General features: G+C 46.8%; 1 protein-coding gene and 1 long non-coding RNA gene across 7 annotated transcripts in view; both read right to left on the minus strand.

The window, feature by feature from the left end:
* Window positions 1–593: 593 nt before the first annotated feature.
* On the minus strand, window positions 594–2458 carry LOC141577824 (C2 calcium-dependent domain-containing protein 4A-like). Its single transcript, XM_074364815.1, has 2 exons — window positions 2029–2458; window positions 594–1834 (listed from the first exon to the last, which is right to left on the minus strand). Exons 1-2 carry the CDS (start codon window positions 2292–2294, stop codon window positions 673–675), a joined length of 1428 nt encoding a protein of 475 aa, XP_074220916.1. The 5' UTR covers window positions 2295–2458; the 3' UTR covers window positions 594–672.
* An 11845-nt stretch (window positions 2459–14303) lies between these two features.
* Window positions 14304–16104, minus strand: part of LOC123612639 (uncharacterized) — an 81190-nt gene continuing 79389 nt past the window's right edge. For all 6 annotated transcript variants that reach the window (XR_012507706.1, XR_012507705.1, XR_012507704.1 and 3 more), the window contains 2 exons: window positions 15750–15843; window positions 14304–14624 (listed from right to left, as the gene is read on the minus strand). This is a non-coding gene — a long non-coding RNA (uncharacterized LOC123612639). The remainder of the gene's footprint in view (window positions 14625–15749; window positions 15844–16104) is intronic.

Below are 16104 nucleotides of genomic sequence, written 5' to 3' on the forward strand. Positions count from 1 at the left end.
AGAAAGGAATGATTTCCCTTCTGAAATACCAAGATTCCTTCTGAGAAGGTAGAGGGGGATGCCAGAAATATCTATTCTCTACAGACCATTGGAAGATCCTTCACTTCCTGTTTGCTTTTTCTTCAGCAATTTTTGAAGACTTCAATTTCAAAAGAATCCTGTTCTTAATGGAAAAGGAATTCTTTTCCCATCAAGGTATCCGTGTTATAGGTCTCTCCCCCTGATGTGTGTGTGTGTGTGTGTGTGCGCGCGCGCGCGCGCGCGCCAATGAAGATATGAACCGATACCACATCTAATATGTAGAGCCGTCTATATGAATCTTAGCATTGGGCATGGTTCTGAAAGAATAACATTTTTTAAAACCCGTAAGTCATTTGGCATTGGTATAAATCAGCAAGGAAAAACATCGTAGATGGGGTGTAGTTCTGTTCTCTCTCTTCCAGCCACAGCCAACCTTTTCATGTAACAAATGGGTCTGGAAAAAAGGATTGTTTTGAATAGAGGAGGCCGTCATTATTTTATCCTTTCCTATAAATAGACGATAACATAAGCAGACATCCAAGAACTAAAATGGCAATAAAGGAAGAACAGGATTAGAAAAATGAATAAATAACATTTATTTTGTACAAAGCGGCCGTCAGTGTCCGGGAGGCCCCAGGCGCAGGCGCGCCCTCAGAGGGGCAGGAGGGGGCCCAGCAGCAGCTCGCCGCGGCCCAGCAGGCGGCCCCGGTTCTCGGCCTTGACGCGCACGGCCAGGCGGCGCACCTCGTCCTCCGTCAGCCCGTCCAAGCACAAGTCCTGCTCCAAGACGGCGCGGCGGCTCCGCCGGACCACGGCGCCGCGCGGCCGGCGCGTCTGGCCCGGCGGCTGCAAGACGAAGCTGACGCGGCAGCCGACGGGGGCGCGGAGCTCGGCGGCCCCTCCGGCCGGGCCCTCGGCGGGGAGCAGCCGGACGCGGAGGCGCCCGCCGGCCCGACTGTACTCGGCGGCCAGGCGCAGGGCGCCGCCGGCGCGGCCCAGAGCCACGGTGCCCTCGGCCTCCAGGCGCTCGGGCCGCGGGCCGGGGGGCGGCGGAGGGGACGCAGTGAGGGCGGGGATCGGGGGCTCAGAGTCGGTGCGGCGCTCGTCGTCCTCGTTGTCGTCCTCGTCCCCGCTGGAGACGGAGCGCGCGCGGGCCAGGCTGCAGCTCCTCCGGGCCCACAGCGCGCGGCGCAGCAGCCCCTCGGAGGCGCGCAGGAAGCGACGGCCGCTGGGCCTCCGGGCGAGCTCGTCCCGGGGCGGGCGGGGTTTGCCGCGAGCCTCCGCGGAGGCGTCCGGGGATCCTCCTGGGGGCGGGAGGGGGGCGTTCCTGCCTCCAACAACGCCGCCGCCGCCGCCGCCGCCGCCGTAGGTGCGGGCCCGGGGTCGGGGCGCCGTCAAGAGGTCGGCGGCGCCCGGGCCCCCGAGGAACAGCGACTCCTTGCGGCGGGTGTGCGGGCTCTCGAGCAGCGCGCAGAAGCCGTAGGCAGTGCGCGCGCGGGGCAGGTGCGGCAGCGAGAGGGCGGCCTGCGAACGCGGGTCCCAGTCCGTGCGCCCCGCCCCGTCGTCGGCTCCTCGGTGCCACAAGTCCGGCTCCGCCGCGCACCGCCGGGGCAAGGTGGCGGCCGGCGTCGGGGACTCGGACGTGCAGGGCGCGGGCAGCCGCGGCGGAATGCAGAACTTGGGGATGCGGTCGGGGGTGAGCACGTTGGAGAAGACAGGCTCCAGAGCCGCGCTGCCGGCGGCCGAGGCGCGGAGTTTCCCGAGGAGCCTCATCCTCCAAGGTTGAGGCTGGGAGTGGTGAGAAGAAGCGCTCCTGCAGGGGGAGAGAAATTGCTGGGTTTGGGCGCCTGGGCCTCTCGGGAGTGGCGGGACCCCTCCCCGGAGCCCTCTGAGGGTATCAACGCACCTACGACCCCCTACCAGTCCGGGCCGAGCTCTCACGCACCCATAAACCCGCCCGCCTTCCATTCATTGGTGCTAAATAAATAAATGAAGTAGAAACCATACCTTTGCCTCTTCTTCAGTCCCTCTGATTCACGAGTTGCAAGTTCAATTCCCAGTCCGGCTGGCACGCCAGCTTCAGCACTGTGGCCAGGACAGGGGCGCGCCTGTCTTATAACGGAGCCTGAGTCCCGCCCAGCCGGCCGGGAGCCCAGCCCCCGGAGGCGCTGGACGGCCCGCCCTCGGGGCCACCCCTTCCCGCCAGCGCCGGGCTCCGGCGTGGCAGCGACGCTGTGGCGGAGCAGGCACTCGGCTTGGCTTGGGGCCTGCATCTGTTGTGCGTGCACGGAACCGCTTGCACGGGCCTGTGAACGGTTACAGGTGGAGGGAGGCCTCCTCGTCGCCCTGCCGAGGGAGAATTGGCGGCTGAAAATTTTGGCGGCCTCTTGGAGAAGGTGAAGCAGAGTGAGGAAACAGAGCTAAATCCTGCCCCCTTGCACATGACCTACACGCACTAGGGGCTTCTAGTTTACTGCCCCCGGGAACCTGCCGAGTGTAGACCGATACAGTTCCCTTGGCACTCGTGTACTTACTTATTTATACGTCTGTCTCCCTCTGCTGGACCATGGCCTCCTTTATAGCATATGGCCTGCCTCTATCAAAGCCGCGTATGTTGGTGAAGTAGGTGGATTAATGTACGCAAAACTTTCTGAATGACCACAGGCTCCACCTGTCATCTTGGCTGTCGCAAAAGATGGGGTTCAGGCTCATGCCCTCAAAATGACGCTTGATATTTCCAAAGCTACCCCCTTCTCTCTGCTCCAGCATGGAAGTGTCCAGTTAGAAAGCACGTTACAGAAAATCTAGGTTTCCTCTTTCCACCCTCCCCCGCCCCTTCATTTTCTAAGATGAGAAAACTGGAAGCCCAGTGGGACTTGAGGAAATTCCGTCAGCAGGAAGTAGAGCTAGTTAATGGCAGAACCTGGAACTAGCAATTTCCGGTATATTTGTTTGGCTTTGCATGTGATGCTTCCTGTCATCTGAAATGCCCTTCTCTGCTTTTTTTTTCTCAATAGGAACTCCTTCTTGTAGTTGAGCCAGACATCATTCTCTTCAGGACCCTTTACCCAACTCCCCCACTGCAGTTCTCAGCCTCTCCTCATCCCCTCCGTACACATTCTTCATACCACCATCGCTGCATTTAGCAAGCTGCTTTGGAATTTTTGGTTTACAGGTTTGTCTCTCCTAGTATGAGTTTCCTGAGGGCAAGGACTGGGGCAACGCAGCCAGAGAGGAATCTGGGGGAACCTACTATGAATACATGTAAAATAAAAAGAAGTGCTACAATCCAGAACCTGGGGTCTCCATCCCAAAGCAGACCTCTCCAAGGGACAAGCCTCGCTGTCTTATTCATCTCATCCAGTTTCAGCACCTGGAGATACAGTGCCCAGCAAATAGTAACTGCTCAGTAAATATTTGATGAATTATATTGTGTTGAATTTAGCCTGATCTACAATCCAGGTCTTATGACTGTCATGTGCTTTTAACCACATGTCTCTAACTGCTGTATTCAATTTCTTTCTCATGACACGCCAGTGCGGTGGACATTGCTTCTGTCTACGAGATAAGGAACTGAAGCTCAGGTTAAGAGATTCATCTAAGATGAGTCAAGTTATGGATCTCAGCCCATATATCCTGTCCTAGCTTTTTTCTGATGTTTTCCTTCCTTCTCTCTTTCCTTGCTTCTTCCCTTCCTCCCTCCAACCGCCCACTCAGTTCAGTATCATTCACTGAGTCCACCGTGTGTCAGGCATTGTGTGCAAGGCTTGTATTGCACTTTACATCTGGAATGTTAATTCTCAAAGCACTCCAGTCTGCTAAGTGTTTTCCATTATCTTCGTTTTGGAATTAGTACCATTTTCCCCCAAATCTTTAACGGCAAGGAGAGTGACTGCCTTCCATGAAATAGTAATTAATGCTTTCTTTTTGGACTGATCACTGTTGTCCTCTAGAATATGCTCTTTTGATAGGACAAGCATGAGTCAATATGCAGCCAGAGAGCAGTAACCATTTCTGCTGAAGCCAAACTTGCAGCAGTGGAGTCCCCGGGGGTCTCTGACTGGATCATTTCCCTTTGATTCTTGAGGCTAGTCTGCAAATTTGCAGGTGAATGGTTTTCTCTAAAGCAGAGCACACCTGCGTTATACCCTCCTGCCAACGTACCAGCTCACTTCGAATTAGACCTCAGTGAAAATGGCTTTCACTCCCCTGAGGGCCTTTGTGACATGAACACACAAACATTTGGTCAATGAGTAAATCCACTGGAAGAGGACATGGGATTTGAGAAATTGTGCTGCTACCACATCCAAGTTCATTAAAGAACGTAAGCACAGCTTTAAATACAGTCTAGAGAGTTTTCCAAAACCTTTAGTTTCCCATGAATTAATATTCTACAGAAAAGAAAGTCAGATACCGGGAGATTAAATTACTTACACAGGGATGCGCTCCAGTCATTCACTCCTCTAGAGCCGTAGCTGCAGGCTGTATCCATAGTTAGAGGCCTGGTTTCCTTCCTGATTCTTAAATCACACAGCCTCTCAGTGGAAACTCTGATCACCCCAGTTGTTTCGTTACTTTGTGCCTGGTGACCACGTAAGGTTCACCATCACCTTGTATTCAAGCTGTGACATTGTTATTTCAAAGAAGCTATCCCATTAATACTACTACTGTTTATTAAACACTCACAATATACAGGGGTCTTATTTAATCTCTAAACAACCCCCTAAAGAAGGTAGGGATGTAGACCTGAAGCTCATAGAGAATAAACAACTTGTCCAAAGTCTCGCATCCAGTGAGAGCAGAGCTGGGACTCAAACCCAGATCCATCTGGCTCGTTATCCCGTGTGTGCTTATAACCACTTCCCTAGAGCGCCTCCCTCAGAGCTGTTTCTCCTGAACCCATCTCCTCTCAGGGTGGTTAGATAAAAGAAAAAGGGACCCTTGTTCCAAGCCTTGAATGGAAGCTATACACCTTATTGATTATATCGGCACCTACCAGATTAAAGCATGCAATTGTCAGAAGCAGGAAATCGCTAATTATGCATCCTAGTGCTGTCCCATTTATAGGCAGAATCCTTGTCCTCCCCGGAAGTGTACTGATTCTCTATTTATACATATCTCGTTCCAAAACAGGATTTGAGGTGATTTACGTAATAAAGAGCCAGGGAATTTATCATCAGCTAGAGCCTGACATGGTGAAAATGGAAAAGACATGCTATTAGCTGAGCAGAGAACCCTGAATGAGGTCACAAATTGACACGTATCAATACCCATGACCCCAGGATGGGAAGAACAGGGTGTGCAGGCAGGTGAAGAGGCTCCAGCGGGAGAGTTGGGGATAGTGAGCCCCCCACCCCCAGGCTGGGCTGTGCCCTCTGCTATGACAGCACTTTTCACGTGGTATTCAGATTGTTTAATTGCCTCTGTCTGTCTCTGCCATGGAGCTCTTTAAAGGAGACTTTGGTTTCCCCTCCATACCAAAGACTCTACACAAGTATGTAGGTAGTCAAACGTTTGCTGAAATTAGACACAGTCTTGCACTGCTATTTAAGTGGGGTTTTTTTGTTATTGTTGTTTTTTGTCTGTATGTGCTCAAGTACCTTGTCTTTTCAAACAGACTCATCTGAAGTTAAGAATCATTTCTTGTATCTGACCGCTTCCCCATTTTGCAAATTTCATGTTGGGACCTAAAAAGGAACCAGGTGAGAAATTAGTACTAACCTCTATAAATTAGTACTTTCCATTCTATAAGGACGTTAGTGTATTCTTTCCTGTGCTGCCTGTCTTAATTATTGCTTAATCCAAGTTACGTACAGTGTCATGAATGTTATTTGAATCTCCTCAGGTCAAATAAAAAGTCTTTTAAAATTTCAACCATGTAGGTACATTTACGTTATGAAAGTGATTATGATACCTTCATATTAAATCGAGTACTTGATATGATTTATTAAATTGATGAACACAGTAATTAATGTGTAACAGCTTATACTTCCTTATAGGCTGTCTAGAATAAACTGCTCCCGTCTTGATTCCCAGCCAAATGCTTGATTCTAGTTGGTTACTGATTTATTTCTCCTTTCTCTGTGAATAGCAACCAAAGTTTTAAGTATTCCATTCTCTTTTCCATTACTAACTACTTTAATGTCAACCAAAAGCAAGATTCCTGTGAAGACTTATTTTTGTTTCTCTGTCCATGGTATCTAGACTCCATTCACGTTTTCTTCAACTTTTCTTTCTTAGTTTTTTTTTTTCAATCTGTAGCATTCTATATATGCAAAAAACCCAAAGTACAAATATAGTGAACACCTGTTTACTCACCAACCAGCTTAAGCAATAAACTATTTTCAAAACAGCTAAAGCTCCCTAAGTAACCCTTTCTGACCATGTTCTTGTCTCTTTCTTTCCCAGAGTCAAGCACTATCTTGAATTTTGGGTTTATTCTTGCTCTCTCTCTTTAAATATTAGTTTTACTACATATATGTATTTATATCCCTAATATTATTGTTTATTTTCTGGTTTTGATTTTTATAAAAATGATAATAATGTAAATACTCTTCTGCAATGTGTTTTTCTTTACATTCTGTTTGTGAGATTCATTTATGTGTTCAGGTATAGCTCTAGTTCATTCATTTTCACTGATGTATAGCATTGCATTGTATAAACATACTTCATTTTCTTGCTGATGGATGCTTGGATTGTTTCCAAATTTTTCCAAATTGAAATTGGCATACATGTCTTCTCAATCACCCGTACAAAGGTTTTCTTGAGTACATCTCTGAGAATAGCTAGCAATAGGGTAATTGCATCTTCACTTTTAATGCAAAATCACCTTCCTCACAGCAGTATGTAAGATTTCCTATTGCCCCAATCCTCAACGACATGCAGTATGATTGGATTTTTTAAAAATATGGCTACTACGGTGAGTGTTGTGGGCTGGATTGTGTCCTCCCCAAATTCATATGTGAAGTCCTAACCCGTGGTAGCTCAGAATGTGACTGTCTTTAGAGATAGGGTCTTTTAAAGAGGTAGTTAAGGTTCAACGAGGTCATTAGGGTGGGCCCTAATCTGATGTGACTGGTGTCCTTCTAAGAAGACATTATATTAGACTAGACATGCACAGAGGGAAAACAATGTGAAGAAGATGGCCACCTACAAGCCAAGGAGACAGTCCCTTAGAAGAAGCCAACCCTGCCCACACCTGGATTTGGACCCTTAGCTCCAGAGCGGTGCAGAAATAAATTTCTGTTGTCTAAGCCCTCTGGTCTGAAGTTCCTTGTTACAGCAGCCCTGGTAGAATAATACAGTGAGTTAAAAATGGTGAATTAACATAGCTTTAATTTGCATTTCTAGTATTTATAATTGAGGTTAAGCAGTTGTGCATATGTTAACTAGCCATTCAGCTTTCTTCTATAAAATTCTTTCAGAAGTGTTTTTAAAAATATTTTTATTGTGTTATTTCCTTTCCATACACATATATGCACATCAAATACTACTTCTTGGTCATTTCTAAGTACTGTAAACATCACCTTCCTGTGACTTGCTTTTCATATTTTTATGATGTATTTTGATAAATAGAAGTTTTAAAACTTTGATGTAATCATCAAATGTATCCATTTTTTCCCCTTTGTGATTTTGCTTAAGAGATAAATCCCTGTCCCCAAGGTCATCAAAATACTTTTCTCTATTTTCTTCTGATGTTTTAAAAGGTTTGCTTATTTACCTTTGGGCTGTCAATCCACCAAGACAAAGAATTTCCAGTCAGTGTTCTCCAAAGGTGTTCTCCTGAAGAGGTGGTATGCTGCCCGTGTTTGGAGGCGTTCGGGTAGTCTGGACAGTGTAGAGGTAGGGGTGTTCTAAAGAGCATGCAAGGATCAGGTGGATGAATAAAACGTTCTGTCTGTTCGGTCATGGATCTGAGTACAACAGACAGCATTACTGGAAAATAATCCAACATTTCAAATATCACCTCAAAGTACTTGGCTATCCTCTCTGGGCTGCACTTGACCAACTGATTGTTATTTGAAAGCCACAGCCAACTCCACCACGTCATTTAAAGGTATGGATAAGTCAGGAAGTGCTGTGCATTGACAGACTTGGACACCAGTTGGCAACTGTGAAACTACAGCTTCCTGCTTTGCAACAGGACTCTGTTCCAGTTTCATTGTGGATCCTGGGGGACTAAATGAGGCTCTTATTGATTTTTCCTATTAGTTACAAAAAACGGAGACTGCCTGGATGCCTCTGCTCTGTCACTCTCTAGCTGGGGCAAGCTCCTTAATTTATTTAGACCTCAGTTTTTTCATCTATACAATGAGGTTAATAGATGTCACCGCATCCGAGGGTGATGCTCATGAGTAATCCATGTAAGGCCATTATGAGACAGTGTCTGGCATTTACTCAGTAAATCTTCCCTACGTTGTGGGAGTAGTAGTAAAAGTTGACAGCAGTATTTTGTAACTATACTCATTGTTAGTATATCAGGTTAAATTTTAAGACATAGATAACAACTTGAAAAGGAACAAAAGAGAAAAAGACAAAACTTTCGTGGACACCTCTTCTGAGCCAAGCCCTTTACAAAAGAACCCTTACCTAATCTTCCTCAATCTTACAAGGTTACAATCACTTCACTTATAAAGATAAACTCTGGCTCAGAGAGTTTAAATAACTCCTCCTAAAGTTGCCTGGTCTGTGACCACACAGCTCAGACCTAAACACTGTGAACCGATACAAAAGCCTAGTCTGTCCGTGGCATTAACGCTGCCTTCAGAAGTCACTTGAGGTTAAAACAAGTTGATGGACTTATCCCCAGAGCCTAACCTGCTCACTGCCTCTAGTTTTGAGAAGTCAGTGCATAGCTTCCTTAGAGGTGCTTCCTGACTTTGCACAGTATTTTGACAGGCCTAGCAGGAGTGCAACCTGGGGAAAGGATGCTTGGGGTTGCTCTGGGCAAGTCACTTAAACTTCCCAGCTCTTGGGTTCGTTCACATGAAACAAGACACTGAATGCTACCAGGTAATCTTTAAATTCCTTTCTAGGGCTTCATTCCCAGAGCCTAGAAACTCTGCAGAGCAGCACATAGGGTCCTGCAGGGAAAGCCCTCCTGGGCCCCAGCCACATGCAGACAGTGACTTTCCAGTTCCCCACATTCTGTTCACTTTTCTTCCAGCCTCACTAATTTCCCTGAGCTCAAAATGGACCTCTCGGCTCCTAACTCATATCTATGGTGCTCAACTATTTGTTACAGCCACGACAATATTAGGCACCAAAGAATCTACACTGTTAGTTTCCCTAAGCAGTTAGAAGTTGGCTGCTTTTGGAATAGCACCTGGATCCAGTTCTGGACTGCAAGACAGAAAACCAGAGCTATTTCTAGCATCACTAGTTAAAAGTTTTGTGATAATGGCTATATTTGTTTCCCAGGGCTGCCACAGCAAAATACCACAAATTGGGTAGCTTACATCAAAAATATGTATTGCCTCATAACTCTGGAGGCTAGAAGTCCAAAATGAAGGTGTCAGCAGGGTCGTGCTCCCTCGGAAACCTGTGGGGGAGAATGCTTCCTTGCCTCTCCCTGGCTTCTGGTTGTTGGCCGGAAATCCTTGGAGCTCCCTGGCTTGCAGCTGCAGCCCTTCAGGCTCTGCCTCCCTCACACATGGCGTTTCCCCTCCTGTGTCTGTGCCTCTGTGTCTCTCCTTTTCTTATCAGGACACAAGTCATCTTGCATGAAGGACCTACCCTACCCCACCCCAACTTGACTTTATCTTAGCTAATTACATCTGTAAAGATCCTATTTTTCTAAATATGGTCACATTCTGAGGTGCCGGGGGTTAGATCTTCAACAAATCTTTTGCAGTTGGGAGGACACAATTCAACCCATAACAATGACTAAATCATGCCTTGTCTGATCCATCCATCGGCGATGGCTTCTCAGTCCAACTTAATATAGAAGAAGAGGGAGGCAATTTTAGGACCTAAAGCAGGGGTGGTGAGGGAAGATAGGAATCCCCATAAAAACTGAACCATCTATTCCCAGCACAAGAATCAGAGGTCACTTCTACACCCCTGCTTTCCGGGTAGAGAAATTTATAATTGTTCCCTCTCCGGGGGAAATGTGAAAGGTCGCCGACTCAGTTAGGGCTTGGCTATTTTCCTGAGGCTGCGCCAGGTTAGCTGACAGCCAACAGTTGCTATTTAAGGAGCAAAATCCCCTCATCAGGAATAAGGAGATGGCTGAATAAAGCCTGGAATTTCAAGGAAGGAAATAGGCTGTAGAAATATTTTCCTCCACATGGACCCATGCCAGTACAGAGTGGAGCATGGAGGGTCCCAGGCCAACGCAGGGTGACGGGGGTCACAAGGGGTGTGGCCTGCCTAGGAGAAGACTGCTAAGGCCCTGGCAGGGCCATCCCCCGTCCCTACCAACTTCTCAGACCAGAGACCTGGGATCTTAGCACAGCCCAAATGGTGGGGGAAGAGCCATCGAGAAGGACAAATAAAGAGCACTTCCGTCAGACTTCCCAAGGGAGAGGTCCAAGCCAGATCTGATTTAACTTGGAAGGGAAAATGTTACATTTCTAGCAACACCAGTATTGTGGAGAAATCTGGAGCTGTTACAGTAAGAGCTAAATATCATTTAACTTCTATTGTCTGTGTAAGATCTATCGCACACATAAACTCTTTGTCAGATCAGTAAGCTTTATTTTAGTGTCTGTCATAGACTGGGTTCCCTGGGAAGCTAAGTGAACTAGAGACGTGCATATAAGGAGGTTGCCAGAAGATGCTCTCGGGAGACACACCTGTGGGAAAGGTGGGTGGGAGTGCAGGGATGGAGGGAAGAAAGGGGATTGGGCAGAGGGAGAAGAGATGCACTGCTGTCCCAACACAGGCCTCCGCAGATTCCACAGAGAGCTCCGGAACTGGGAGAGCCCTGAAGAGTTGTCTCAGGACGGGGTAAGGGGGCAGGCAATTATGGGTCCCCATCAATCATCCATTGTCTGGGAGCTCTCCTGGGCCAGGGGGCATGACCCTGATGCCCTTAGCTAAGGCAATTCCTGGAGAATTTGTCTGTGACCTGTCAGCAGCTAGGGGAATGAGTGCCTAGGGACTGAAGTGGGGTGGTGGTCTGGGCAGCACACCAGCCTCTACCACGACAATGCTCTCACTCTGGGGTGACATGGGATGGCACTACCACAGGGCCTGATGCATTCAGTGTACACAGTGGCCACTCAGCATGCGCTGGCACATCCAATCCCAAAGATTCCTGCACTTACCACAACCCAGCCACCCCTCATTCCATCACAAAGGCACTCCTCCCAGCTGGAGACACGTGTGCATTACACTGCGGGGCTGCTCTCAGGGTACATCCAGGTGATAACCACCCCTTTTTGAGGGCAAGTTCTCAGGTCTGGTAGCCTGTGGGCAACAGCATATGGATGTTGCCTGAGGCACATCAGTGTTACGTCATTAAAACTGAAGTTGTAGAAGACTGTAAAAGAAAATAAAAGTGTGCACCATATGATCCCAGTTCTGGGGAAAGATACACACATGGGGAAAAAATTGATCAGAATGCCCACTAAGCCAGAGGATGGAATTATCTCCGGATGGTGGGCTTCCAGATCATCCTGATCTTTCTCCTTTTGCCTAGATGTATTTTCTGATCAACCTAAAAAGCATGTTTCTTTTGTAATAGGGAAAAAATTGTTTCTCCTCTAAAGTAGACACATCTTGTAAGGCCCTGTGACTAGATCAATCTAATAGTGAAATTTGTTTAATCACCAGGGACAGAAATCAGGAGCAGGACTTTAAATGGAATTTGAATATTAACAGTGACCACTTCAGAGCCTGGGAGATTTAGGAAAGGACAAGTCTGGGTAAGAGAAGGAGACTTAGGCCTGTGCTGTTCAGAACAGCAGCCATCAGCCACGTGTGACCACTGGAGCACTGGAAATGTGGCCGGTTTGGACTGACATGTGCTTTAAATATGAAATACAGATTTCAAAGGTTTAGTGTTAAAATATGTAAAATATCCCAGTAATAATTTTTAATAGTACATCTTGAGGGGATCATATTTTGAATATATTGGGTAAAATAAAATATAATATTAAAAATAATTTCTCCTGTTTCTTTTGTACAGTACTGGTCTAGACATCTGGCAGGATGCACAAGTTCTCTGAAATACTTCCCCAAAGTACAAGCAGTTTGAAAGAGTGATTGCCTCACAGGATACCCACTAACCTTAGTTTTACTTGGGGCTTTCACAGGACCAGCACTGAAAAGGGCAGTTGGTTGACAAATGAGCACAACAAAAACGAGCTCTGGGTGCTACAAGGCCATTAAATGCAACCACTTAACAGCGTGCATGTTGATCCATGTAACTGTACTCTATCAGCTCACGGAGAGTTAAGGAAACACAGTGTTGCTGTAGACAGCTGTTAGCATCTTCCCCTGGGAAAAGCCCTCATGCCTGTCACGGGGTGCTGCCCGGGAGCTGCCCGTGGCACCCACACACCAGATGTTGACTTGAGCTCATCTGAGCATCTGATCATCTTCAAATCTATTTCTTTCCCTAGGGAAATGTGAAAACGCACCCATTTGGCCAGGGTCCTGCCTCACCCCTGAACCTTTCCCCAGATTTGCTTAAAGAACAACAGTTGCTGCTTAAGGAAACAAAGGGCTGTGAAAATGTCTTTCCCTCTCCATAATAAACATTGCAAAGGTTCAGCTTAGAGAAATTTTTTTCTCTTAAAATGCCAGATATTCTCTGCAATTAGCATTTCCCGTAAATTTAAGTTATTCAAATTCAAATGTGCCATGTCCCTGGGACTTCTACTCTTTAAAGTTCCATGTGCCATACAGGGACTCTTTTTAAGAGAGATGACTGTGGTTCTTTTGCAAAACAAAAGTTGAAAGTCTTTCTCTCTCTATAGAAGTGCAGTCTGACATTTGCCTTGAATCATATGTTCCTGCTCACAATTCAAATGACACCATTGGCAAGTTTCAAGCCAGGAGGGGACGAGCCAACTTGAACAACCCCCTCCTTCACCACTATCTGACTGGATGACAGAGACCCGACCAGGCTCTGAGGATGAACTGTCCACCTTGAAGAAAAGACAGATTCTGGATCCACTGGGGTAGCTGGGCTTTCCAGTCCTGAAAGCGGCCAATATTACCACTCTACTCCCATTTGGCATCCCTGAAGCAAAGGCATCTTGGAAAGGAGTAGCCATCATGGCCCCACAGGAGGCTGCACATCATGCACATAACTGCTGGGAGCAGCAGAGAAGTAAGTTCCCTGTAGCCAGCACAGCCCGGCTCAGTGCAGCCACAGGAGGTGCTGCCTCAACTTACAATTTTAGGGCTTGAACAGGTGCATCTACAAAGCAAACCAATGGACTGAAGAACAAAGCTACCTACAGTCCCCTGACTTCTCGCAGTTAAGACTTTGGCTCTTGGTGTTAGAGCAGACAGATAGCTAGATATGAGCAGAGAAAGGGGGACACAGACCAAATGGCAGGAATTAGGCAGAAAGGAGGGGCACAGGCCAAATGCAGGAAACCACACATCATGTGAGCAGCAGGGACCCTTGGGCAGAGAAAGAAAAGCTGGAATCTTTGGGCTGATAAGGGGCCACACCTTTTGGCTTGGAGACCAAGAAAGGTCAGAAAAGGCAGGAATTTCCAGTGTCCGAATGTAACCTTTTACTCATTATGCCCTCATTTCAATAAAATTAGCCTTGCAGATCAGAAGTACCCATCACACACCGACGCCATGACACTTCCGATCCAGACTAAATAAGGACAAAATTCCCTCCTCCCTTTGGGAAGGTGGAGTTGGGATGATAATCAGGGAACACGACCCCAAACCCTTCCCTCCCCAGTGAATACTCCGCCCATTCATTTTTACACCCTGTGTAACTAACTTGCCAAAGAAACTCAGGGCAGCTGCTCACCTGAGCCTGCCAGCTCTCCCCTGAGAGTGTACTATCCATCCTTTAATAAATCCTCACTTTACCTCTTGTCTCTGAATTCTTTCTGGGACGGGGCAAGAACCTGGAACACCAGTTGCACCTATCAGCGACACTGGTACAGCCTGAAACGTGACGGACCCTCCAGTGATTAATACAGAACACTCCTTGGTGCCCTTTACAAGAGAGGGCTTCAAATAATACGACATTTTTGTATCCCAAGTGGTATCAAGAAATCCTTATCTGTTTCATATAGGACTAAATACTATTCAACGTGTGTCATCTTTGAGACATGTTCCATACAAATGCTTTGTCAGATCATACGTCACCAGAAGTACACTTTATTATAATGCCCTGCGATTACGTTGAAGTATATACGTTGTGAGACAGCACACACCTCAGGAAGGTTCAATAAGACATTAACACACTTGGTGCTGGGTGTGCCACTTGTTTCTTAAGTGAAAATGCACAATTTCAAAGCAAACTCACACGACGGAACCCAAACATCCTGTGCTTGACCACAAAAGCACATCTGCCCTCCCCATCAGGAGAAGCCAAACATCACATCATGGGGGCCTCGTGCACAGTGTCTCTAGTTGGTGTCCATTCATCATCTACACAAAAACCTCCCGGATGGGACCTGTGGACAACAGGAGATTCGTTAATAAATTAAAGCACACCTGTGTGAGAGACCATTAACATCCATGTTTTATAATCCAGAAGAGTATAAGCTCAGAAAAATTAAAAAAGTCCACAAACCAGAATTGTATTAAGTGATGCCATTTCTGAAGGGAAAAAAAAGCACCCATGGCAACCACTGTGGAATGTCACCGGCAAGTTGACTCTGCATGGCTGGACCACCGATTATCCTAGTCTTCCTCTATTTACTTATCTGTATTTTCTAGATTTACCAAAGTGAAGGTGTATTGCCTCTACAGTAGAGCCCCTCCCGCTCAAGAAGTAGATGCTTCTACTGAGAGATGGAGCTGAAGCTGGTTTACGTAGACAATGAATGTGAGTTATCAATAGCTGAAGACATCAGGGTGGAACTTAAGAGTTAGTGTATTAAGAGTTGCCATTTTAGAGCCTGGGTTCTTGGGAAAGGACAAATTTGGGTAAAAGAAAAAGCCTTTAGTCACACGAGAGGGTACATGAGTTCCCTGAAAGCTCAGGAAAAAGGGAAAAGGCCTGATCATAGTGCAGTTGTCCCTGAAGCCCTTGAATGTCAAATGCGGGGCCCCTCACCGGGCAAAAAGAGGCCCACACTACCTCGCCAGCGTGTATGCACGTTAAGCCATACAACTGGGGGCCTGATAAGAGAACAATGCACTTACGTTGAAAGGGGAAAACCAAGAACCACGAGCCTGTGGGAGCACCGAATCAGGCCTGGCCCAGGGCCGTTGATGGAGGCCAGCCACGGGAAGGACTCAGTAGTATGGGTCTGTGTGGAACTGAGCACGGGACAGACGCATCCCAACCCATTCCCAAAGAAGAAGATCGGTGTCTCTGGAGATGTTCACATTAGGATGAATGAATGAATGTAGTTTACAATATATGATTTTGGTCATTTTGATTCTTGACCTTTAAAATTAGTCATGTCATAATTAATATGCAGTCAATGGTTACCCCAGAGAGGTTCCTTTGGAAAAACACAATCTGGTTAAAATTGATCCAAAGGAAGCTAAACTAGGGAAGGCTCTATGACTACCTCCAAATTTCAAATTCTATTTTCAGGTAAGAGGAAAAGAGAAGGATGGAAACTTACCTAGTTCTTAGTTTCTTTAGTTTCATGCTTCTTGTCTCTTTCTTTCTTCCTCTCTAAAATATTCTAGCCCTTCTCATTCGTAATGTTTTGAATCCTTGAAGACATTAAATCAAGATTTAAATGAAGATTAACAAGGCACTGTGTTGTACTGCAAATTAAAATAGAACAGTGCTTAAAAACTACTATAAATCTTGTAGTTCACTAAGTAGGGTGTCAATGGAACATTTCAGTCTTTGTGACAACCTAGAAGATGTGAGGAGAATGGTAAAGGGGTGGCAAAGGGAGGAGGCAGAGACAGGAGAACTCGGTGCACCAGGGAAACAGCACAGTACAAATACAGAGCCAGACTCTGCAC

The sequence above is a fragment of the Camelus bactrianus genome, chromosome 6, assembly GCF_048773025.1.
Source record: "Camelus bactrianus isolate YW-2024 breed Bactrian camel chromosome 6, ASM4877302v1, whole genome shotgun sequence".
Classification (NCBI taxonomy): Eukaryota; Metazoa; Chordata; class Mammalia; order Artiodactyla; family Camelidae; genus Camelus; species Camelus bactrianus.

What these genes read in the sequence shown, in the direction of transcription:
- LOC141577824 (XM_074364815.1), bottom strand. Translation starts at nt 2,294, where the DNA reads ATGCAGGCCCCAAGCCAAGCCGAGTGCCTGCTCCGCCACAGCGTCGCT. An exon ending in GGACTGAAGAAGAGGCAAAG is followed by an intron (nt 1,835 to 2,028) that starts GTATGGTTTCTA and finishes CTCCCCCTGCAG; the next exon opens with GAGCGCTTCTTCTCACCACT.